The 26,708-nt window shown below is 39.4% G+C and overlaps 1 protein-coding gene across 1 annotated transcript in view; it reads left to right on the top strand.

The window, feature by feature from the left end:
• The window catches only part of PDSS2 (decaprenyl diphosphate synthase subunit 2), a 183,078-nt gene that overhangs the window by 93,652 nt on the left and 62,718 nt on the right, over nucleotides 1-26,708 (top strand). The window contains exon 3 of the mRNA XM_065401139.1: nucleotides 12,785-12,983. Coding sequence (XP_065257211.1) covers nucleotides 12,785-12,983 — 199 coding nt within the window. The remainder of the gene's footprint in view (nucleotides 1-12,784; nucleotides 12,984-26,708) is intronic.

Raw genomic sequence — 26,708 nt, 5'->3', positions numbered from 1 at the left:
TATGGCCACTGGGCCAAATATTTCTTCTTGTTGGCTTCCTGCCACTACCAATAAGGAATTAAACTCCACTCACTGTCTGAATTGTTTAGAAAGCTGTTTTAAAACAAAACAATTATCACAGTCCCCTATATTGTGGTTTTTGCTCTCTGCCTTCACCTTTAACTTAATCCAATCCCCTGTGTACATTATAACAGAGTCAGGAGAGTTGGTTTTGTTTAATACTGGATGTACCTGTTTGCACAAATGTCAATTTGGCAGATGGGGAAGGAGCAGAGGACACAGTTGTGCCAATGACAAAAAATAAATTGATGACCTGCATTAGACTGAACCTGATAATGCAGTTGGTATAAAGCAGGTTACAACTTCCAGGCAGTGGAAACACTGTTCTTGTTGTCATGCTGGCACAAGAAATGGGCAAAACCCTTGTCCCTGTCCTAAAGGGTTTTAAAATCTACAATTTCTTAGTGGTATGATTTGTATTTTGTAGACTCATTAAAAGACTTCAATATATGACTTGTCAACACTGCCTGCCACTCTGAATTTGGGGGTTTGGCTTCACGTTTTTCACCAGTATGAAGTGCATCGTCATTTGTCTTGACACAACATTGAGATGTTTGCCACTGAGAAATATATAACTATCTTCACACCCCCGCAGCTCTTAAACAAATGTAAAATCAAGAGAACAAATGTCCCCAAGTATTGTTTTCCAGTTGGACATGCATATATATAACTGGGTAAATAGTGTTTTAAATGCCTTAATATGGGTGTACCTAAGAGATGCCATTCCAGTCTTTTCAGTAAATGTGTTTTTAACCTTCCATGAAATATTTAGTTGTCTTTTGTAAAATTTTAAACACCGTTTAAAGCAATAAATTGTGTACAAATGAGGAAATAAAAGCCAAGTCTGACAGTTCATCTTCATCTTTTAATTTTGTGACTTTTATCATTTTGTGTCACAACCTTACTGTTTTTCATGTAGTTTTTCTTTAATTAAATAATATAGTGTTTGCTCATTTAAAATGGTCTAGCTTTGTTCATGTCAAAGCTATACTGGCAGTAAATACCTTTTTTTGTTTTAGTGCCCTGTTAGATAATAGTTGAGAAAATAATAGATTCCAGGGACCTTTGATCCACCATTACTATAAAATAAAATGCAACTTAATTTTTCCCCCTGGCCATAATGGTTTTAACCTTGTGTACTAATTTGAATGTGCTTATGGGGACAGAGTCTTAAATGAGACACAAATGAAGGAAAAATTGCTAATGCTGCCACTGTATATCTAATGAGCACTGTGTAATAAACCATAACCTCTTCAACATTTCTGTGGAAAATGGTGTGATTATTTTGGATGGATGGCCCTTTGTGTATGGCTCATTACCATCTGGCATAATGTGTATTGATAGAGCCTGTAATTGTCAACTCCTATTTGACATGCTGCCTTTAATAAATGTGACTTGCATGGCTGGAACCCACTAATGGTTATATGGTAAACTGTAATTAAAGAAAATATATAGAGTTAGGTAAAGTAAGTGTGTGTGTGTGTGTGTGTGTGTGTATATATATATATATATATATATATATATATATATATATATATATATATATATATATATATATAAATATGCATATATACATATATACACACACAAAATATTTTTGTAGATGGTCTCTCTTTTTCTCCATTTTCTGGTCTTTCTTTGTGTATTTCCCACTTCAGCATGATAGTGTAGCACCAAGTACATTGCTTTGCCAACAGCGGTCTAAGTATCAGAAGACAGACATGAGTCTTGAACAGTTTGTTTCCTCTTGCAGAACCTGCTTATAGTGAAATATTCTGAGATGATGATTCTCTATATATAGCAAAGTAGAATAAAAGTTGATCTACTTGTTCCAGGATAATGGGACACCAATCCTGATTAGGGCTTTTGGGTGCTACTATCACGTAAATGACAGATGATAATTGTAATGTGAAAAATGCAGTTCTGGTTTTGATGATTCTTAACTTAGAATTCATTCTTCTCTGGAAGAAATGGATTCACTAATAACAAGGTTGTCTGTGGCAAATAGTAAGCTTTATTCTTGCAAGTATGGACATCAACGTTAATGGCTGTAGTATCTAAGTCAGGGGTCTCAAACTCAAATGACCATGAGGGCCACATGAGGACTAGTACATTGGCCCGAGGGCCGCATTACTGATACCTCTCCCCCACCCCCGCCACCCTCAGCCCTGCCCCACTCCACCCCTTCCATGAGGCCCCGCCCCTGCCCCGCCTCTTCCCACCCCTTCCCTATCCCCATTCCAACGCCTTCCCCGAAATCCCCACCCCAACTCTGCCCCCTCCCTGCCCCCAGGGGGTGCAGGAGGGGTGTGGGGTGTGGTGGGGGCTCATGGCAGGGGGTCGGGGTGCAGGGTACGGTAGGGGGTCGGGGTGCAGGAGGGGTGCGGCATGGGGCTCAGGGCAGTGGGTTGGGATGCAGGAAGGGTGAGGGGTGAGGCAGGGGGTCAGGGTGCAGGAGGGGTGCAGGGTATGGCAGGGGGTCAGGGTGCAGGAGGGGTGCAGGGTACGGCAGGGGGTCAGGGCGCAGGAGGGGTGCGGCATGGGGCTCGGCAGTGGGTTGGGATGCAGGAAGGGTGAGGAGTGAGGCAGGGGGTCAGGGTGCAGGAGGGGTGCAGGGTATGGCAGGGGGTCGGGGTGCAGGGTGCGGCAGGGGGCTCAGGGCAGGGGTCAGGGTGCAGGAGGGGTGCAGGGTACGGCAGGGGGTCGGGGCACAGGAGGGGTGCGGCATGGGGCTCAGGGCAGTGGGTTGGGATGCAGGAGGGGTGAGGCAGGGGGGAGGGGTGCAGGGTATGGCAGGCGGTTGGGGTGCAGGGTGCGGCAGGGGGCTCAGGGCAGGGGGTTCGGCTGCAGAAGGAGTTCGGGGGGCAGGATCTGGCCCGGCACATACTGGGGGCAGGGCAGGCTCCCTGCCTGCCTCCCTGTCTGCCCTGCCCCCGCAAGAGGCTGGAACATGGGGAAGGGGGGGCGGAGGGGCTGTGTGTTTCTGTTGCTTGAGGCCCTGCCTCCAGCAGCTCCCATTGGCCGCAGATCCTCGTTCCCGGCCAATGGGAGCTGCTGGGGGCGCTGCCTAAAGCAACAGCCACACACAGCCCCTCCGTCCCCCCTTCCCCACGTTCCAGCCTCTTCCCAGAGCTGGGCAGGGCAGGCAGGCAGGGAGCCTGCCCTGCTCCCGGTGCATGTCCGGCCACCGCTCTGGTAAACACTAGGGGAGGGCGGGGGGGGGGCTGCGAGGGGCTCGCGGGCCGCGTGTTTGAGACCCCTGACCTAAGTTTTCATTTAAAAAAAAGTTTCTTATCCTTATGGCTATGATGATAACCTTGCAAATGTGAACAGACTGTAAATTGATGTAAACAGCTCCCAGGGGCTGCTGTTGCTGCCCACAATTTCCCCAAGACATTGCAGAGGGAAATTAGCAAGAGTCAGGTCAGTATTATTCAGAACACTATGGGCAGCAGTGAAACTGACCAGTCGGTTTCATGCTCCTGTTGGGCAAAACTGAGAGGAACTGCAGAGGCAGACACTAGAGCTGTTCACTTGGTAGAACCAAATAAAGAGATGTATACTCTTTAAATACTGTAGGAGACTCCTCCCCCCCATCCCAATAGCAACCAAGAGGTTTTAGAGTAGGGGAGGAAGCAGAGAGAGGGATGCACCTTTTCCCTTCCATCAACCAGAGGTGGTAGAGGAACACTCAAATTTATCAGATTCTGACCTGTTGGAGACTACAAAAGATAAAGCCACAGAACGAAGCCCAAGCACTGAACCCTGGAAGGAATCTCTTGGGCATTGTCCTTGGACAATAGGTATCAGTCACTTAAATTAATCTTTGGTTAGTAGGCTTAATCCTCTGTTAGGCCGCTGGAAATTTTTTCAGATCCTTTGTGTGAGAAAGGGATGGTTGATGGGAGAGCAATTGATGTGGCATGATGGAGGGGAAAGTAGAAATTGCAGTTGGAGAGTGTAACAGAATGTACCCCTGTGTCTACACCCTACATGCTACTATAATAATTTTTGTACAGAATATGCCTTGTGAGGTGTCATTTGAAAACTCATAGTTTGCTGCTCATTATTGTCCTGATAAAATGTCTGTGGCAACATTATATGTGAAGTTATAAGATTCCACTGTATGGTGTTCTTAACACATGCTTCAAACTGAGGTTGGCAAACAGGCCTGCCTCAAACAAAGGAATGTGTTCTCTGCTTAATTTGCATTTAGGCCAGGGGTCGGCAACCTTTCAGAAGTGGGGTGCCGAGTCTTCATTTATTCACTCTAATTTAAGGTTTCGCGTGCTAGTAATACATTTTAACGTTTTTTGAAGGTCTCTTTCTATAAATCTATAATATATAACTAAACTATTGTATGTAAAGTAAATAAGGTTTTTAAAATGTTTAAGAAGCTTCATTTAAAATTAAATTTAAATGCAGAGCCCCCCAGACTGGTGGCCAGGACCCGGGAATGTGAGTGCCACTGAAAATCAGCTCGTATGCTGCCTTCGGCACCCGTGCCATAGGTTGCCTACCCCTGATTTAGGCAGTAAACAGAGTCATCAAGCAGAAAGCATAGACAAAGAAACCTCAAACAGGTGAGGGAAAGCAGCAGGGAACATCCTTCCCTATAGACTCTTTGGCTATGTCTATACTATGCACCTTTTAGCGACACAGCTGTGCCGCTACAGCCGTGCCACTAAAAGGCGCGCATTGTTGCTGCTATTTGTCGGCAGGAGAGAGCTCTCCCACTGACAAAAAAAACTTCCACCCCCAAAGAGTGGCGGTAGCCTTGTCGGCAGGAGAGCTCTCCTGCCGACAAAGTGCTGTTCACTCTAGTGCTTTTCATCAGCAAAACGTTTGTTGTGCAGGGGGGTGTTTTTTTCACACTCCTGAATGACAAAAGTTTTGCTGACGAAAGTCCAGTATAGACAAAGCATTTGTCTTCTGAATTTCATCTGGAAATCTTTTCCAAGAGGGGAACTAATACTATAAAAAGGAGGGACAAACACCTCAGAGCACCCCTCAACTGTCCATCGATTCAGTGCACCAAAAGGGACAAAGGAAGCAGCCGTTGAACTGGAGAAGGGGTTCTGACCTAAGAAGTTTGCTCAGTAAGTGCTGAAAGCATTTGGTGAGAAAACTTTGCTTTGAATTTAACATAGTTTGTTAAGCACTGACTGTGTTTTATCTTGTAACCATGTCTGACCTCTGTTTCATTACTTGTAGCCATTTAAAATCTATCTCTTTGTAGTTAATAAACTTGTTGTATCTAATCCAGTGTGTTGAAGTGTTTGTGAAACTCCATTTGGGATAACAAGATGATGTATATTATTTCTGTTGATGAAATGATGGACTTTATATATATATATATTTGTATTGTCCAGGAGATGGCTGGGCAGTATAGCGCATAGATTTCTGGGGGGAAATCTAAGACTGGGAGTGAGTTGGGGTCACCCTGCAGTATAACCAAGTCTGGTAAGAGCTGCGGTGTGGCTGGAAGGCTGCAGCACACACACAGACATAGCTGAAAGTGACTTGCATGCTGGAGGCTGTTTGTGAACTGTCCAGACTGAAGGCAGCAGCAAAGCATTGTGAAGGGCACCCCAAGTTAGAGGGCAGGGGCGACACAGCCACTTATTAGGGGATTGCACCCTGTGTATGTCACAGAAAGGAAAAAGGAGACAGAATAAAATGTAAGTAGAGAGAAAGTAAGAAATATAAGAGGAGGGAGAGAATAAAGAGAAAACACCCTGAAGATTATGCAGAAGACACTGATAAATTCTAGGGGGAGGTGGGGGTGAAGAAATAGTGGAGTGAAGGTAGGAAGGGAAAGAGATATTAGAAAGGCAAGATACATAGTATATTTTTTTAATTGTGTGAAATAAAAAAATCAATTGACAGAGTTGCAATTAGAGTACACAATAAACTACAATGAGCTGATTTATTCCTTTAAAGTATCAGAGGGGTAGCCATGTTAGTCTGAATCTGTAAAAAGCAACAGAGGGTCCTGTGGCACCTTTAAGACTAACAGAAGTATCGGGAGCATAAGCTTTCGTGGGTAAGAACCTCACTTCTTCTTGCATCTGAAGAAGTGAGGTTCTTACCCACGAAAGCTTATGCTCCCGATACTTCTGTTAGTCTTAAAGGTGCCACAGGACCCTCTGTTGCTTATTCCTTTAAACTTCATGCATTTTAAGGTGGAGGATGACAGTCACAGGTATTTTTCACCGTGGCTGAGCAGCTTAGTCCTCAGTGTAGTAGGCATCAGATAACCTTTAGATGTTGCGACTTTAGACATTGTCTTGCATAATAGATACTAAAGCCGTGATCATGTGATAGAAAGTTAGAGTGGTGTGTCTCAGGACTACTGTTTTTTCTTCAGGTTTTTCCTATCAGCAGTGGAAAGTGCAACCTCTAACAACAACAACAACAAAATGTTTTGTAAAGTAAACGCAAAACTTTCACTTCCCGTTCTCCTCCTGCTAAAGGGGTGTAAGTAAGTGGAGAACCAGATTTTCTACCTCTATGGTTCTATTTACTGCTTGGTATATACTGACCCTTGGGTCACATTTCCATTAACTATGAAATTGACTTTGATGGACGAGTGGCAAAGAAAATTGTAAAAGTCTCACCTTTTCAGGCGTGTAAATAAATGTGTTATCTCAGTTTGGCACATTATGGCTCCAGTATACAGGATCAATTTGAATTTATTATTTGCACTTACATTTACAAAAGCTTTTCTATACATCTTGTTGATATGTCACAAAAAGACATTACGACTAGATACCAGGTTAGCTCCAATATATTATCAGCACTTAAGAAATAATAATTAATAAGAAATTAGAAGAAATAACCCTAACTCAGTCACATTAGTGACTGCAAAAATATTTTCTTCCTTGTATGTACTTTTCAAGTAAAGAATTATTGGTTATTTTGAATTTACAGATAGTGCCACTAAGTTGAGGAAATGTATTGGAAATTTTTGAAAGAGAGAGAGAGAGAGATTGAACATAACCTCCATAAAAATTCAAGAGATAATCTATCAGGTTAAAAAATCATGGACAACATTTTCAAGTTTGGGTGTCCAGTGTTAGTCACATCTATTATGAGGGGCTGATTGTCAGAGAAGCTGAGCACCTATGGTTCCTATTGACTTCACTAGGAACTGTGGGTGCTCACTGCTGAAAATGAAACTATTTAATTAAGTGTCTAAATATACATTTTGGTGACTATTTTAAGGCGCTCATTTAAAAATGTTGCTCCATGTTCCTGCTGTTAATAGTATTTCAGATTATTAAAATTTTAAAAATATGTATTTATCACCATTTATATTGATCTGTTTACTTTTACACTTCATTCAGTTTTGACAGTGAAAATGAACCAGTCAAGTTCACTTATTCTGATAACATACGGTTTCAGAGTTTGAGTTGCAGACATTGCAGGTGAAATGTTTGAACTAAGCTGTTTTCATTGTCTTTTTTTAAAGCCATGAAAACACTTTTATATTTCTAGCTATATTAGGTTTTGGAAAACCATTTTATAACAGAACCTAAATTTTGAGCGTAAACTCCCTGATAATGTCTCTTAATATCATGTGGACTTATGTATCATAACAGTAAATTGTTGCACAAGGCCATTTAACTGTTTGCACTCAAGATGAATGGCTAGAATTTAATATGAAAAAATGTGCCTGATAAAATAAGCAAAAAGGACAATCAGGATGACATGAAAGCACATTGTTAAATATATAATTAAAAAATTCACATAACAGATTCACTATTCAAACCTATTCCGTCTTTACAGATTCTTATTTATTTTGCATCAGTCTGTCAATCTTTTTGTCATTTGTCATAAATTGTCATGTGGGCTTCAAAACTTGCATTAATATCGGCATGACATGATCATCTTTGTCATAGATGTACACTGATTTCAGAGTAATATGATACTGAGAGTCAGTCTCATCAGATGATGGGAAGAGTTAATATAAAAAAAAGTCTGAAATATAAGTTGGCAATTGTTCAGCAAATGTTCAAAGTTTTCTATTTCTGCTGTTTATCTATTTGTGTATATATAGCAATAGGACTGATGCCTGCACATGTGTGTTGACATTTCTGTGAGAACTGTACATTTTCCCTGCTTGGCATGACAGATACATCCTGCTGCTCTCAGGGTGCTATTAGGGCAGTTTATCTGAGGACATTTGTAACTGATTCAATGAAATACATATGGCAAGGGTCCTCCAAAATGCACAGATGTAGGGCTGTGATTTTTAGAGGCTGAGGTTCAGCAGTTTTGCTGCAGTCTTCAATAGTCCACAAAACTGAAACTTGTATTTACTTAAACATTCCTAGCTTCCTATTGCAAACCAGTCTTCTGTGGCCCTCTGTTAACCTGGCCTTGCAGAAAAGTCTTATGATTGCTATTGTTATTACTTAAGAAGGATCGCTGCTCTGAGGAGCTCACAGCTAAGGGCTGGTCTACTCACAGCTTTTGCACTGATGTAGTTAAATCAATGCAAAAGCTGTGTGCAGACAGGCCTAAGGACAAACAAGTAGATGGAGGTGAGCAGAAGGGGAATAGCATAGACAATTTATATACTACTCAACTTGATTTACTATAGGCAACACAGAAGTGAGTGGTGGATTTTGCAAAAGGACTTTAGTGTGGACAGGGTGGGGTGTTGTAAGTGAATTGAGGGAGTTCTGTCCCTTGTGCACAGTACTCCTGAAAGAAGGCATGGGGGTTATTTGAGAATGTGATAAACAGGTAGGTGATGTTGGGGATATTAGCTGAGCAGAGGGAATGGGCAGCAAGGCAAAGCTTGACAAAGGAAGGAGAAGTATACAGGGGGCATATTTATGTACAGCTTTGAAGGTGGTGACAAAGTTTACATTTGTTATATCTCATGGGAAGCCAAAGGAGGCATTCATAGAGGGGATATGTATGATCAGACTGACAGGCAAGGAAATTGACAGCAGCATTTTATATGGACTGAAGGGGCACAGTGTGTATTTGGGAGGCCATAGAGGAGGTTGTGGTATAATGAGGGCCTGAACCAGTGATTTGTCTGTGGGGATGAAAAGAAAGGGCTGATCTTGGAGATACTAAGGAGGAAGCAGGATTTGAAAATGGCCTAGATATGTGGGGCAAAGGAGAGGGAGGAGTCAAAAATGTCACTCAGGTTACAGAGCCTGGATGTCGGAGAAGATGGTGGTGGTGGTTTCAAGAGTGATAAAGTAGGAAAGTGGAGAAGGTCTGGGAAGGGAGATAAAGGAGCTTGGTTTTGATCACATTCAGTGTAAAGTGACAAGACATCCAAGAAATGTCAGAGAGACAAACTGAGATTTGGGATTGGGTGGAAGGAGACAGTTTAGTGGTGGAGAGAGAGATTTGTAAATCATCAACAAGCAGATAATAGCTGAAGCTGTGTGAGCTGAAGAGATCACCCAAACACATGGTATAAAGAGAGATTAGCAGAGTGCCAAGGTCAGAGCCTTGGGGAACCTCAATAGAGAGTGGGAGAGGGAAGGAAGAGGGCCCACTGAAAGAGATGCTGAAAGTGCAGTTGGAGAGGATTGCACATTCATAAATAGGAGGGGAAAGCGGTCAGTGTAATCATGAATGGGAGTAGCAGTGATTCCTGAGCAATCATTTTATTAAGATGTGGTCCATGTAATAGTGCAAATATGAGAATCTCTACCATAAACCCAAGTTTCCATAAGATCACACCTAAATATATTTATTTTTATTTGGATTAACTGGAGAACGAATCAGTCATCTAAACTTAGTTCAGTTCATTGATCAAGATGGAATATTGTACCGTTTATATATATATATATATATATATATATATATATATTTGGTACTGCCTTAATATGTATTGTTATGGATGAGACTTAAATGATTGTTCTTCACTAAGTAATACTGTAGGATGGGTATTGTTGTAAATGTAATTGTCGGGGCTCTCAGCATTTTGTTAAGGGCCCTTTCAAAAAGGGTAAATCTAAGTATATAAATAAATAAGCTCTTTGGGCGTGGGGACCATCTTTTTGTTGTGTTTGTACAGTGCCTATTGCAATGGGCTTCTGGGTACTACCACAATAAAAATAATAAAATATAATAAATTTACTTTATTTTAAAAAATCTCCTAGGTTGATGGCTTCTGCAACAAGTTTGAGAGCAGAGAATTTTTAGAGCCAAGTTGTAACTCCCCAAAGAGAGAGATAAATTGGTGGAAAATAGTACATTGATTAGAAGATAAGTAATAGACTTTCTGTACAAGAGGACATCTGATAATTTCCCCAAATTATGTGTATAACATGGTACTCATGAGAGCATGAATACTGTTTGGAGAGCAAACTGAATACAGAAAATAAAATGGGGGGAAAAAATCCAGATACCGAGCATTTGGAAAGTATGACACTGATGTATTTATGCAACCTTTTCATGGAGAGCTGTGCTGAAGTCAAAGAGGGGATTTTGGTTTCCTTCATTAAAAGCTTATTAAATGAAGAAATAGGACAGTCGTTGTTTTGCTTCAATAGTTGGGGGTCAGAGAGGTGGGTCTGATCTCCTCAGAATATTAATGTCTGCCTTCAGCTGAGGGAAATGAGCCGTCACTTGAGTTAGCTGCAGCTATATGTGCTCGTCACTAGGGATCCCCATATGTCCTGGGATCTTCAGCAGTCGGAAATGGCAGAACTCCATTGTAGAGAGCAGAGGGCTCTCATTAGTATTCCTAACAGGTAGCTCAGCTCAATCTGCCCAGAGCAAGACTGTTTAATGTTGATCAGCTGTCCATCTGATAAATTGAATTGATATGGACATTTCCTCCAAGGGCTGCCCTGACAATGACAGCAGGAGCATCGGGATGTCTTGTTAGTCTTTTTTTTTATCAATGCTTGAAATATTGTTAACCCTTTGGTATACCCAAGGCTAGAATATGTACAGTACCTTGTCATTCGTGTGGCTGTGTATACCGAAGGATTTTCTCCCCTGCCTCTTTGAGACACAATGTCAGGCTTGAAGTTTGTTGCCTAAATGGTGAATGCTTTGCCCCCTGCTGTGTCGCTCAAGAGTAACACTTCCCTGCATGAAGCAAAATAGTGAATAATAAATAATGTCATCTTTTAAAACTGTTTAATTGAATAATTTTTGTTCTATTGTAATAAATACCATGGAAGCCTCAATTCACCTCCCCCAAGCCGCTCTACTTTCTTGCCTGCTGTTATGATGCAGCAGAAATCTAACCTAAACATGGATCACTATGGGTAGGTGGGGTAATTTATTTACAGAATAAATCTGTGCTGAACCCTTTTCCTTGGGAATAAGTATGGAGAACCTAAAAGGGCTCTGTGCAGGGTTACAGTTTAATTTTATGTTTGGTATCTAAGGCCTTGATCCTGCAAACACTTGAGTACATACATAACTTTACTCATGTGAGTCATTTTCATTGACATCAGTGGAACTACTTAAGTAAGTAAAGTTGTGATTGTGCTTCCTAAATTGCAAGATTAGGGCCTAAATGTACCAATTTAATGAATTGCAAACTGTGAAATTAACAAACCGGTTTACTGCTTTGCTACTTGATTGGTATTGTTCTTCTTTCTCTCTCACTTGCATTCAGTTGTTGTGCCTGCTTCACATGTTGTGATTCTAGCATAGGCTCAGGTGTCTGGTCTCCTTGAAATCAGATTAATTGCCAAACATCACCACTTGAGGGGGAAAAAAATCCTTTTATCCTCTTCTTTTTCTTTCATACTTCAACGTAGAAGGTCAGGTAAGCACTCTCTGAAAGAGAGGCAAGTGCCACTGCTGTTTATAGATTGCTTACTGGCTAAGGGTTGGCAAAGTGTAATTTTCTCTTTGTGTGGGTTGACTTGGATCTGTGATCAGCTTCCCCTGAACATTCCTTACACTGATATTGGTCCACCAAATTTGACATTATTTTGTTCTTACAGCTGTTACATCATTTCTTCTTCTCCCAAACTGAAAACTGCCATAGAAAGGGGAGCCATGTAGAAAGAGAAAATAATTTTTCCGTGCAGGGATTGGGGCCTCCTATATTGAGCCCATTAGAATATATCAGAATGAGAAATTGACTTGTAAAATTTAATTTACCATTGTGCTGCACAGAGGAATTTAGATAATCTCCACAGTTTCTGCTAAACAGATCAACTTAGTTTCATCATCAAATGTCATTTGCCCACTGCTTGTCCATTAGAAAATCTGGCCCCATTATTGAAATGTGAGGAGGTATCCTACTATTAATCCCCCTCCCCCAGTCAAGGGAGCAGTCATTTATTGCAGCACTTTTCTAATACTCAGCTAGTTTTTAATCCAATCCTGATCTCTCGTTCCCTCACCACTATGAGCACCCAATGGTTAGTTTCTTAATAGTTTCTTTTAAGGGACATTGTCAAAATCTTTAAAAATATTTTTAAAATGTTGACTAGTTATCTGTTTGAATTCTTTGAGAAAGTTAATAAAATAAAACTGAGAGGAAGATTTCTTCCCTTCAGAAGCTGTGAGGATTTGACCCTATCATGCTATACATGCCCAGGTGATATCATACTCTCTCTAATTACCACTCGTGAACTGCGATTTCTAAAGATTTATGGTGAAACAACAATTATAAAACATTCTTGTGTAGATGAGGAACTGTAGAATGGTTTTTTATCAAAAATCTGCATTGTGTTTGTGGCTTCAAAAATAAATCTCTTATCTTTGCTTTAAGTCAAAGAAGTCTGGCAGAGATTACAGAGTTGATCCACACTGCCTTCCTGGTGCATCGTGGGATAGTAAACATTGGTGAGCTGAAGTCCTGTGATGGCCTACTGAAGGACATGCAGTTTGGAAATAAAATAGCTGTCCTGAGTGGAGACTTTCTTCTAGCAAATGCTTGCACAAGCCTAGCTCAGTTACAGAATACTAAGGTAAAAAATGTTTCTATTACTCTAACAAGTAACAGCTCTGGTTGTTAGATAACCACTGAACAGATAAGTCTGAATTGGGACATCCTTTCACTGTAAAAATTGGCACAATTCTATTGTATGTGCAGATGGATTGACAGCTGGATGTTGCTCCAGGTACATCTACCACAATATTACAGAAATGTTACCACTGCTAACACTTTAGTGTCTGTTCTGAAGCAGTGATGCCATAGATAGTAGTGGATTAAAAGACAGGCTGGTGAATTAACATACATATGCTGCTGTGTCTTTGAGACATGTAGGAGTACAGTACATCTCTGGCAACCTGCCAGGTGAAGTTCAAAACATATTTAGTTAATTATTTAGTTTTATATTGTGCTTTTTTTTGGAGGGAAGAATGGATTCTGTTTGTTTTACATTTAGGGGATTCTTCGGGATCTTTCCAATCTGCACAGGTGTGATTTGCCTTTTTGCTATTAGTAAAATTTTGTTAGACATCCAAACAGCTTTGGGCATTGAATGCCCTATGAACAAAAATACATTATCATTTTAAAAGACAATTGCAGTCATTTTGCTCAGCCCAGCTGTCTGAAAGTTTACAAGATAGGAGGTGTTTGTCATTATGAATAAACTGGAATGTGTGTGTATATGTACGTATATATGTATTTGTGTGTGTGTGAAAAGGATACATTTATGCACTAGGTAAAAACCATTACTGTCACATGGGTGTAATTCATAAAGTGGGGAAAAAGCCCCAAATGGCTGAGAACTTAAAAATTGTATATAATAGACTGTGAATCCCAGTGATGATTGAACCTGGTAATATTCTAAACAAAAAGAATTCTCAACCTTGCTATCAGGCTGTCTGGAGTGGCTCATGAACGTGAGTTCCAACTTCAGGGCAGACTGTTACAAACCAGGGCACAAACCCCAAACTGGTTGTGAGTTCTAGACTTAGATTTCTCCAACCAAGTATCAATGTGAACCCCCTAACAGCCTTAACATGGATTCACAGACAATTCCCTTGGGCACTCCTGTCTATCTGGCCATCCAGGCAAAACTGTCCTTGTGATAGATGGTCCCTTACATCAAAAATCACAATAATATTCAGGTTACTCCCAGTCCAAAGGACCAGTCACTTACCCAGTCAGTCAGTTGTACCTCAGATTGCACACCAAAGACAATGCTTGCAGCCAATCCTATAATAAATTAACTAAAAATTTATTAGCTGAAAAAAGAAATGACAGTTATTTACAATGTTAAAACAGGTAAACATGCACACACAAATGAGTCAGTGTCTTAAGTTTCAAAGATGATAGAAGCTGCTTTTATATGCAAGCTCTATATGTCCTCTAAGGCTCACCCAAGATGAACAGCTAGGGATCTCTTGCTTATGCTTAGAAGTCACAACATTGTTGTTTAGACACAACAAATCCCACATCTTGGCTGGGGGGTTAGACTAAATGACCCTTGCGGTCCCTTATAAACCTATGATTCTAAGTCTAGCCCTCTCCCTGAAGTCCAAGCAGCAGAGGGATCCCAATTTCTTCTTGTCAGGGATTTTTATTTCATTCCTCCAGAGCTCAAACTGGTGGGATGAGTCCACCTTCACATCTCCTCTTCATGGATGTGGGAGGAGCAATCTACAAAGTCTTTTGTCCGCTGATGTTCTATAATGACTTGTCTGGTGTCTATGGGCCTTCTTTTGTTGGAGAGGAGATAACACCTCTTGTGGTAAACTAGCATTTCACTCTTGGGAATGCTTCTTTCCTGACTGGGGGAGCACCCAAGTTTTAGTTAGGGGTATATAGTACAAGTCATGGACAGGTCACGGTCTGTGAATTTTTGTTTACTGCCCATGACCTGTCTATGACTTTTACTAAATATACCCGTGACTAAAACATAGCCTTAGTTATAGGTAAGATTAATAGATGCAACAACTCTTAAGTGTTTCATAAAGTCTAAACACATTTTTATAAATCTAATACCTGTTTTAACAATACTGTTGCATAGGTGAGCCAGACTGGTTTGCAGCTATGCATTTGTCAGTGTTCAGTGAGGCGTAGGGGCCTTGGCGTAAGCTGGCAACTGGTCCGTCAGTCTCACGTCCTTCTAGTTGTTTATCACTGACTCAGACATTCTAGGCTTCAGAGTGACAATCCTGGAATCTTATTATATAGGTACACAAGAAAGTATAATTATCTATCTATCCACTATTGTGTATAATAAAATGTATCTTATCATAGCTTAATATTTCCACAATGTTAAGTTATAATAACATTTGCTATTTCTGAGCCTAATGATTTTGTTCGGTTTAGCGTCTTATTCTGCACCTCTACGTACCCATGATATCTGAATGTGTATGGTACTTGACTGATGTCATTTATAACACTAGACGAGTTCAAAATAAGAGAAGGTAAATCAACTTCCAACCTGCTTGACTAATGGTTTAAATTATCTGAGAGAAAAAATGTAATATTAAATATTCAAAAAATATTTTCTTTAACTTTTACAGTGCTTTTTATGATTAAACTATTGTATAAATCAGTTTGGAAACTGATTTAACATGAACATGATTATACTTGTTTTGTATCTACTAAGGATTAATTCTTCAGCATTTCAGGAGATCCTGGATGAGGTCCTCACTGCAAATCAAAGGAGAATTTAACCCTAAATAAACCTAGGTTTTAACTCACACTGAGGGAAAACTTTGAGAAAATAATAAATTACTAAGCATTCCAGCAATAAAGTATAGTCCCTTAAGATTTGCCAGGAATCAAACCTACTGTAAGTTGAAGCACAAATACCAAAGAGATGCTTTATTTTTCAAGCAATCATTGTACTGCATGTCTGAAAATTCTGCCAAAACATTTTAACACTTTTTTCATTTTTCTGACATCTAAATAGTGTCATAGCTTCCACATGCTATAAGTAGGATACCACCATGGAAACTGATTGATTTACTAAATTATTCTCTCATTCTTCCAACCCTACTCGGAAAGTTAGAAAATTTTAAGACAAGCTATAGAAATACCTTGACATGTGCCATGATTTAAACAAACCGCATTTATTCTTTAGAAAGTGGTTAATTTTCAGTTCTGTGCATCTACTTTTTAGGAGTGTGAAATAGCCAGGACTTTTTTCTTCATAATGTTTTGTGTTCTTTGCAGGGCTGTCGATTCATCGCAGTTAACTCATGTGATTAACTCAAAAAAATTAATTGTGATTAAAAAAAATTAATTGTGATTAATTGCACTTTTAATCACACTGTTAAACAATAGAATACCAATTAAAATTTTTTAAATATTTTTGGATGTTTTTCTACATTTTCAAATATTTCAATTACAAGAAAGAATACAAAGTGTACAGTGCTCACTTAATATTATTATTTTTTATTACAAATGTTTGCACTGTAAAAATAATAAAAAATAGTATTTTTCAATTCACCTCATACAAGTACTGTAGTGCAATCTCTTTATCATGAAAGTGCAGCTTACAAATGTAAATTTTTTGTTACATAACTGCACTCAAAAACAAAACAATGTAAAACTTCAGAGCTTACAAGTCCACTCAGTTCTACTTCTTGTTCAGCCAATCGCTCAGAAAAACAAGTTTATTTACATTTATGGGAAATTATTTACAATGTCCCCTGAAAGTGAGAACAGGCATTCGCATGGGACTTTTGTAGCCAGCATTGCAAGGTATTTACATGCCAGATATGCTAAACATTCGTATGCCCCTTTGTGCTTCGGCCACTATTCCAGAGGACATGCTTCCATGCTGATGATGCTTGTTTAAAAAAAAAAAAAAAAAAAAAAGTGTTAATTAGATTTGTTACTGAACTCCTTGGGGGAGAATTTTCCATGTCTCCTGCTCTGTTTTACCCGCATTCTGCCATGTATTTCATGTTATAGCAGTCTCGGATGATGACCTAGAACATGTTGTTCGTTTTAAGAACACTTTCACTGCAGATTTGACAAAACACAAAGAAGAGACCAATGTGAGATTTCTAAAGATAGCTACAGCACTTAACCCAAGGTTTAAGAATCTGAAGTGCCTTCCAAAATCTGAGAGGGACTAGGTGTGGCGCACGCTTTCAGAAGTCTTAAAAGAGCAACACTCCGATGTGGAAACTACAGAACCTGAAGCACCAAAAAAGAAAATCAACCTTCTGTTGGTGGCATCTGACTCAGATAATGAAAATGAACGTGCGTCAGTCCTCACTGCTTTGGATCGTTATCGAGCAGAATCCGTCATCGGCGTGGACGCATATCCTCTGGAATGGTGGTTGAAGAATGAAGGGACATATGAATCTTTAGCGCATCTGGCACATAAATATCTTGTGATGCCAGCAACAACAGTGCCATGTGAATGCCTGTTCTTACTTTCAGGTGACATTGCAAACAAGAAGCAGGCAGCTTTATCTCCTGCAAATGTAAACCAACTTGTTTGAGTGATTGGCTGAAGAAGAAGTAGGACTGAGAGGACTTGTAGGCTCTAAAGTTTTACATTGTTTTATTTTTGAGTGAAGTTGGGTATTTTTGTACATAATTCTACGTTTGTAAATTCAACTTTCATGATAAAGATATTGCACTACAGTACTTGTATTAGGTGAATTGAAAAATACTATTTCTTCTGTTTTATACAGTGCAAATATTTGTAATAAAAAATATAAAGTGAGCGCTGTACACTTTGTATTCTGTGTTGTAATTGAAATCAATATATTTGAAAATGTAGAAAATATCCAAAAATATTTAAATAAATGGCATTCTATTATTGTTTAACAGTGTGATTAATCGTGCAATTAATCACGATTAATTTTTTTAATCGCTTGAAAGTCCTAGTTCTTTGCAAGAAAAAGTAAAAGTGATGGTATTGTTCTTTGTGGCAGTTAGTAGCTAAGTAAATTGGCTTATAGAAAAAGAAACATGGAATATATTGTAAACAATACTGACCATGATAAGACTACAACCTCTATCTAGGCATGTATATCTCTTTCAGTAATTAAAACTGTTGTATGCATTGTAATTTAAACTTAAGCATGTTAGTTTAATTTAAACCATTACTACTGAACTAATTTTATTGTGCTGTTAGATTCTTGTCTGAGCTTCTGTATGATGCGTTTATCTCTGTACTTCTCTCGGGGCTTACAATTAGATGTAAATTTCTGCAGTCATAATGAAATGCAGAGCTATTTTATAATTGCCAAGGGTAAAATTAGCAACGTCAATTATTTTCCCTTAGGCTTTTCCCTGTAGATATTAAAAGGCTGCAAGGTAATTGCCTTAGGTAACACTTTGATTTTTAAATAACATTAGGTATAGGAATTGTTGTTAATCCTGTAGTAATTTTCCCCCTCTTGCTACTGTTGTAGCATATCACTGTAGTGATGTTAACAAGATTCAGGACTAAAGGAGGGAAGTCCTTGAAATGTTATTTTTAACTAATGCTCATGCTTCTCATTCACACGTTTTCAAGTGTTGTGATGCAGAAGAGTCATTTAAATCTTTTTTTACCACTTCAGGGTACAAGAACCTTGAACTAAAGATATCTTGAAATGCCAGCTATGAAGCCATAAATTGCATGACCTCCTCCAAGATAGATTGCACTGTGCTGCGTTAATGTAAAACATCATTGTCCATCACAATGATGGGGCCAAGCCAGGGTCATCTAAATTCTTGTTGTTTGAGCATGCAAACATACAGAATAACTTGAAAAGTATTAGGAAATGGAAGGAAGCATTATTATCAGGCCATATTTAGGGTTTTTTAAGACTTTTTCATAATTGATATAGACTGTAACGATTAAAATAAAATGCTACAGGACGGTCACAACTTCATTATTTTTGTCATTAAGGCATAATTCTTAGTTGGTTCATCTAATAAAAATGATTAACATGATAAATATTTAATTACATCTTTACCATTGTATAGAACTGCATGTGCATCTGATCAGACCATGGCATATTTACAGTTCTTGAATGCAGTCATTGTTGGGTCTGTGGCAAGGCACCTTCTCCGTCTCTCCAGCCTCCACTGCTTTTAGCCTTGGTGAGACAGGCTTGGGTAAAACAGTCCCTCTTGGTTGCACAGGGGAAGTCTGTTCCTTCTCTCCACCAGTCTTTGGGGCTTGTTTTTCTCCCTTATGGGAGGGAATGCACCCTCCCCACCTGGTGAGGCTCACTGTTCCTAACCTACTGGCAGCATGACTTCTTCTCTCTCTCCCCCTTTTCTCCCAACAAGGGAGGGTTTAAAAAGGTCTCAAGCAGCCCTTAGTTGGAATCAGCTGATCCTAATTGACCTCAGGTAACTCCCTCTCAGATGATCCTAATTGATTCTCTGGTAACCCCTTCTCAGCTGGTAGGGAGGAGGGCCTTTTAACCTTCTGGGACTGTTTTCTACCCTCCTCCGCCCACCCTTGCAGCCGTCTGTCCTGAGTTTATCACAGGTATCATTATTTAACTCGTATCACTTTCTGGGATTTAAAAATATATGTACTCCACGTAAGGAGTGGTTTCTCTTGGCCTTTAACATCGGATATGCTTTTTGTCATAGGAGTATATCCTGCAACTGTAGGGAGATGGACTCTGATCTCTGTCAGTTGTCCTATTATGTTTAATATCAGCATGTAGTACCTCTTGTGTTTAAAAAACAAAAAACTGACTAACTGTGAATGGTACTTCATGGATTGTTAGATGGGCTATGGATTAGTACATTAATAGAAACTCTGTACATGAATTTTGGTAATATATGCATCTTGATTTCACAAAAGTTTCAAAGTTTTCAGAGAATGCATTAGAATTGCTCATTCAAGAACATTTTAAAATGTTAACTCTCTTGTGTACCCAAAGATGAAATGCCCACAATTTCACTTATGACAGAATATATTTTTCACATCATAATAATAAAGCCTAGCTCTTAGGTTGCATTTTTCATCAGCAGATCTCAAAGTGCTCTACAAAAGAGGTCAGTATCTTGGTACCAGACCTGTGTAATTCTGCAATCATTTAAACTGCATGAAAATCTGAAATACATGTGATATTTGTATGATAGATGAGCAGGAATAGATGTAGAGAAGCTCATGCTGTAAGGGGAGTATCATAGAGAAGTCAATGGAAACCTGTTTCAGTATTAGGGCTGCAGCCACTAGAGCTCGGATACCACCGTGATGATTGTGATATAAATGCCTACGTAGATAGAGGGTGCAATGATGATATACACATTCCAGTCATCTGAGGGTACTGATACACAAGTCTGTGAGAGGACAGATTGATGCATATAAATGTAACATAAACTGCTCAGATGTAGAATTATATTGTACATATTATGAGGCACAAATAATGTGCTAAAATAATCTGTAAACATCAGTCATATGTCAGTAGTTGGTTTTAGTCAAAGGGCCACTTGGACTACATGTTATATCATTGTTCTCCAGGGTCCTGTTGACGGAGGACTTAAGGATGATCCCCCGCAATTTTTCTCCACTTTAATTTCATGACCCCTTGTATGGATGACTGGACTGTACTTTGAAGCACTTCCCACAACCCGCTATGTGAAATGCTAGGAATTTGAACCGAGGACTCCTGCCTGTCAGTGCAGAGCTCTACCACAAGACCACATTATAGATCATTGTTATATTAAGCATTAGTTGTTTATAAATAAACAGTGGCACAGATGTACTACTTATATAGTCGTTGCATTTCCTTATGTTAACTTTATGTATTCCTGAAGGCATAAATATGTTGTTTACAAAATAGTTCTTGTGTTTGCGTAAATGTTACCAGTTTATTCATGTAAATCTTTCCTTTGCACAGAAACTAATGCACATTGTGATTCATTAAAGAAACTGCTTATCTATGTTTTAGTATTGTGTAAACATCAGTCATGGGTCTATAGCCAAGGTTGTGTTGAGTTTTATACTTAACGAGGGAATTCAAGTACTTTGTTACATATGAATAATAGAGTGCTTTCTTCCCAAAATTGAGTACAGAATTACTTTTGGAGAATTTACAAGTAAATAAGTTAATTAGTTTTGAGTTGAAAATAATATTAAAATGGATGCTTTAGGAACTTTAGCACCCTTGGTCAGACTATCTTTTCCTGAATGATCTTCATAAACCCCCTCCCCACAAAACCCTTAAACCTCCCATATAGGTAAAACTCACTGACTGTTGGCTGCATTTGAAGAAAAAAAAAATTAGGATCAGTGTTCATTTTTTCCTTTACTATTCATAGCTGAACATTTCTTCAGGAGAGGTTGAAAAATTTCTGTAGAGAATTCCATGAAGTATTTCCCTCTCTCAAATGGCTGCCTTCTACTGCCATCTCAGTGTGAGTGAGGCTACAGGACTGCCATAGGCAGACACCCCCTCGGGGGGCCAGGGAGGTGCAGAGAATTGTGACAGTCAGAAGCTGAGTTAAAGGAGCTTGTTACTGGTGGTTCTCAACATAAAAGGTAAAATAATTTAAAAAAATATGTAGAGTGATACTACATATCTTCAAATTATTAGAAATATCGTATGTTAACATTCTCTTTGGATTTCTTGTTTGTGTGTAAAATTTTAAATTAAAAAAAAAACAAGGAAATTCTCAGATAAAAACTACATTAAACTTGGCTTAAGATTGAATATATTCTAAATTAACAGTATCAGTTCAAGAAAGGGATTTGGGCATCATTGTACATAGCTCAGCGAAGGCCTCTACTGAATGTGCAGCTGCAGTTCAAAATCAAACAAGATGTTAGGATGCATAAGGAATGGCATGGAAAATATAAAATAATATGTAAAATATTATAGTGCCTTTATATGCACCAGTGGTTCAGTTTCATCTCTAATACTGTGTGCCGTAATAGTAATCTTATCTTGCAGAAGTAGAGGGGGTGCAGGGAAAGGCAATGAAAAGAATTAGAAGCATGAAAAAATTCATACAAAGAGAGATGGAAAAGATTGAAATTACTTATAAAAAGAGGCAAATAAGAGAGGACAAGTATATAAAATAATGAATGTTATAGAGAAGGTAGATCACCTCACAACACACGAACCAGGGGACAAACTGAAAGGTAGAAAATTCTAAACTGATAAAAGGAAATACTTTTCACTTAATACACAAATAGACTGTGGAGCTCCCTGCTACAGGATGTTATTGAGGCCAATTGCTTACAATTATCAGAGAGAGATTGGATGTTAATGTGGGTAACAAGAATATCCAGAGTGATAAAGTTATAACAGTTAATGCAAACAAAGGTTTGGAAGGGATAAAAACCTCATGCTCGCAGACTTGAACCAATCTCTATTAGGGAGTTGGATAAGACCTTTGTTGGGACAAATTATACTACATCTGCCTTCTGTAGGATTATTGCACCTTGCTTCAGAGGTGCTGATACCATTGGAGGCAGGATAGTGGACAATGGGTTTGATACTGTATAGAAATTCCTATATTTATACATGTCAGTAATTTAAGAGTAAAGTTATCCTAATTATCTCAAAACCAAGCACTACAAATGCAGGAAATCCAGAGTTAGGTTAAACTTAAAAGGCATGCAAAAATGTTAAGGTATGGAAAAGTACAGTTACAGAATACAAACAATGTTGCCTGTGCTCTGTAATGACAGCACAAAGAAAGGAAAAAAAACCGAATGTCTTTAAACATCAGTTTAATCAAATCTGGGACTGCAAATGCTATTATGCCATAATAATAGTTGTCATAGTTGTGTGGTCTTACTATGGAATAGAGTTAAGGCTATTTGGGTTACCCTGTGTATTTCCATACCTTGACATTTTCTTATTTATTTAAAAATTTAACTTCCTTAACTCTGAATTTGATGGGTTTGTGATACTTGTTTTTGGGATAACTACAGTATCCCAGGATACACAAATGATTTTTTGTGTCAGATTGATTTGACATAAGAATTTTTTCCTGCCCGGTCTGATCAGTTTGAGTTTAATAATAATAATATATTTCTCTCCAATGAGAGAAGAAACTCTGTTGAAATGGTGAGATGAAACAGTTTAAGTGGGTGAAACAGATACTTAAATGCTTTTACAAAAGGTTATAAAGTATTTCACACACGATTTTTTTTTTTAAATATGTGTAGGGGGAGAAGAGTTTATCTGCTGGAAGTCAGTATTTTTTAATCTGCCCTATTTTTAAAGCATCCTTGTTTAGCCTTTCTGATATCACCAGAGGTGACTTTTCTCATGAAAAGTGGATAAGATTGTAATATTATAGTGGTGAATCTCTAATTAGTACAGTATAGTGGCACCCCCCAGTGTCAATATAGCTGAGTTCATCAGCAGTTTCATCATTTGCCTCTATTTTCAAGTTATTCAGCCCTAAATAATCATTGTTGGCAAAAGCTTGCCAGATAACGTTTTAGCATGAGATCTTTTTTATGTATACATTTTACATTTTTTCCATTTTAATTTAATTATTTATAACTGACAGTAGTGTTAAAAATAAGTACAAGCAAAATCCAATTACTTGAATGGCTCAGGATATGTACCTGAAATTTGGAAAATTAGAATTTTTGAAAAACAGAATTGTAAATTTAAAGGACACTCCTGATTTTTTGGCAATAAGAGTTCATATCATCACATTTACATCTAGTTGTATTCATGTGGTTTGGGTTTGAGTAATTTTTTTATGTCTGTATGTGTATAGTTCGTGCATAAGATACTGTAGACAAACCACTGCTATAGGAATGGTATTCATTTGGGAATTTTCAGTGTATTAGTCTCCTAAAGTTGCTTAAAATATTTTGAGATTAGTGATACTTTGCTTAGTGAAGATTACTTTCTATAATAAGACTCTCCCCCTTATTTAGGTCTGGATCATGCAATTTGGGAATAGCTGCATATTAGGGGCAATGCAGAAACATGCTTGAACTAAAGGCATTGGAGAATCCAGAATGCCTTCTGGAGCTACCTTGTGCACTGGGTGAGCATGCTCAAGAGATGCAGTATCCTCCTTAAAAAGAACAGGAGTACTTGTGGCACCTTAGAGACTAACAAATTTATTTGAGCATAAGCTTTCGTGGACCTCAGCTAGGGTGATCAGATGCTAAGTGGAAAATATTGGGACCGCCACGGGGGGGCACCCTTTTAATTGTTACACTCACCCGTCCGGGTCTTCGGCGGCAATTCGACGGAGGGTCCTTCAATCACTGATGGTCTTTGGCGGCAATTTGGGCGGCGGGTAATAAACCTTGCACCAAAGGCAGAAGCATCCGCCGCCGAAGACTGTCGGCGACTGAAGGACCCTCCGCCGAATTGCTGCCGAAAACCCGGACGGGTGAGTGTAAAAAAACAAACAAACAAAAAAACACCCAAAACAAAATATCGGGACAAATGGCGTCCCGTCTGTACTTCGGTCGGGACGCGGGACAAACTCCTCAAAATCGGGACAGTCCCGATTTTATCGGGACGTCTGGTCACCCTAGCTACAGCCCACTTCATCGGATGCATAGAATGGAACATGTACTAAGGAGATATATATATACACATACAGAGAACATGAAAAGGGGGAGTTGTCCTACTAACTATAAGAGGCTATTTAATTAAGAGAAAAAACGTTTGTAGTGATAATCAAGTATCCTCCCTGTCACCCCTGCATCGGTGCTCCAGTTTGCTGGCTGTCACATACGTGAGGGAGAACCATAGTTGTGCCTACTCTCCACACTTTCTTGTCCCTGGGTGAGTATCTAGGAAGCAGTCCCTAGTTTCCCATGAGTAGAGGGACTGAAATTCTGACCTGCCCTTTACATGAAAGGAGCAAGGAGGAGGCAACTGCTTATTTCTATTCATCCTCCCACCCCACCCCATACAATATGTAAGGGCTAGGCAGAATCGAGCCCTAAACATTTGCTGTATGAAAAAAGCTCCTTTATATAGAAAGTTTCTTATGTGCACTCACTGCCCTAAGAAGAATTTTGGAGGAAATCCCAAGGTTAAGTAGACAATCCATTTTTCTTTGGAAAAACAGATGATGATTAACCAGTATTTTCTACTATTTTTTGTACACTTGTAACACATCCTTAATGAGAACTAGCCTCTAGGACTATTATCAAGTTGAAGTGCAAAAGCTGAATTATTAGAGGTGGTCTCCTTTCTGACTGGTCAGTGAAAGAGCTCCTTTGGGTTGCCATGAAGAACAGTCCAGCTGTGTAACTACTTGGCTCTCCCTTGGAGCCTCATCAGCTCAGTCTACATGTAAGTCTGCTCTTTAACCCTCAGAGTATCCTGTTGTGCCTCTGCTGTTTTGAATTCCTGTATTTCATGTTAAAATGTAAGAAATTTTGTAGTAGTCTCAGTCAGAAGTTTGTTGTGATAATGTAGCTCCCACTGCATTGGAAGACGTCAGTTTTCCTTGGTTCTTGTCCATGAAACTGGTGAAAATTGAGTTTAGATTTTGGTCTCTTTTTCTCTCCTCATGCTTTTCTATGAAAAATTAGCCAATGGATTCAAATACAGCTCTACCTCGATATAACACTGTCCTCGGGAGCCAAAAAATCTTACCACGTTATAGGTGAACCCGCGTTATATCGAACTTGCTTTGATCCACCAGAGTGCGCAGCCCCCCCCGGAGCGCTGCTTTACCGCGTTATATCCGAATTCGTCTTATATCGGGTCGCGTTATATCGGGGTAGAGATGTAATACAAAAGCTGTTGTATCGTGTCCTTTATGGACAAGTGTGGCTGCTGTATCTGGTGCCTTGAAGCAGAATGCTCTGCTGTGGAATGTGGAAAGATCATGAGTGAGACCACTATGAAATCTGTCATAGATGTCGCTCTGAATTCTTGGGTTCAAGATGGAAGCACTCCTTCCCACAATTACCCTGCAAAATCATCCTGAAGGCTTCTAATGCTTTGGTTGAAAGCCAGCAAGTATAAAGTCCTAGGCACTGAGACTACATCAGCGGTGTCTGATCATCTAGCAAATTAGTCTCTTGACATCCTTGCAGGAGTTATCCTGCAAGATTTGATGCATTGTTACTAGAATACAAGTATCTTTTCACTATTCTAGTGGTCTGTAATAAGTCTAATAGTTGAATAGCTGCTCTGAATTTTCTCATTGAAAGGCCTGCTTGTTCCCTTAACTTGCATCTGAATCTGCCCTCTACCCTGAAGCACACAATTGAGACCTTGTGCGTGGACATAGACCAGATCTTCAATATTTCTTGCTGTCCTCATGAACTGAGCAGCCATCTTTCAACCAAATCTTAGTCATATCAAAGGCACAACAGAGCCAGGTCCTGGTGGCAGCAGTCCTTGGAGCCCTCGGAGCAATGGAAGTGCCTATTCAAGACACACATTGTGTACTTTAATTCCTCACTGCTGGTCTCTGCTGCTGCCGCCATCAACATAACCCACACTTGTGGCCTTGATGTATCTAGTCCCAACGCATAGTCAGGCCACTGTGATCCTTCTATCATTGGTACTAATACAGCAACCTGTCATCTTTAACTTGAATGAAAGGGATGGTCTGCAAGATGATATTTAAGAGTGATATCTGTACATACAAGAGAAAGGAGGGCTCTTCAGAGGCCACCTATATCAGCATCAGTGAAGAAGAATCAAGAGTTTAATTCAGAGGAACCAACTTTCATCACACTTTGGGAGTATAGTTAAAAATCATCCAGGACCTGAAGACAGACACATTACCTGGTGAACGGTTGCCTCTGAAGCTGAGATAGCAGTGCCCAACCACCCTACTCTGGGCCAGCTGAAGGTGT

Source organism: Emys orbicularis, chromosome 3 (genome assembly GCF_028017835.1).
Source record: "Emys orbicularis isolate rEmyOrb1 chromosome 3, rEmyOrb1.hap1, whole genome shotgun sequence".
Taxonomy (NCBI): domain Eukaryota; kingdom Metazoa; phylum Chordata; order Testudines; family Emydidae; genus Emys; species Emys orbicularis.
Note: the sequence above shows the minus strand (reverse complement) of the source record. Positions and strands in the feature narration are given on the sequence as shown.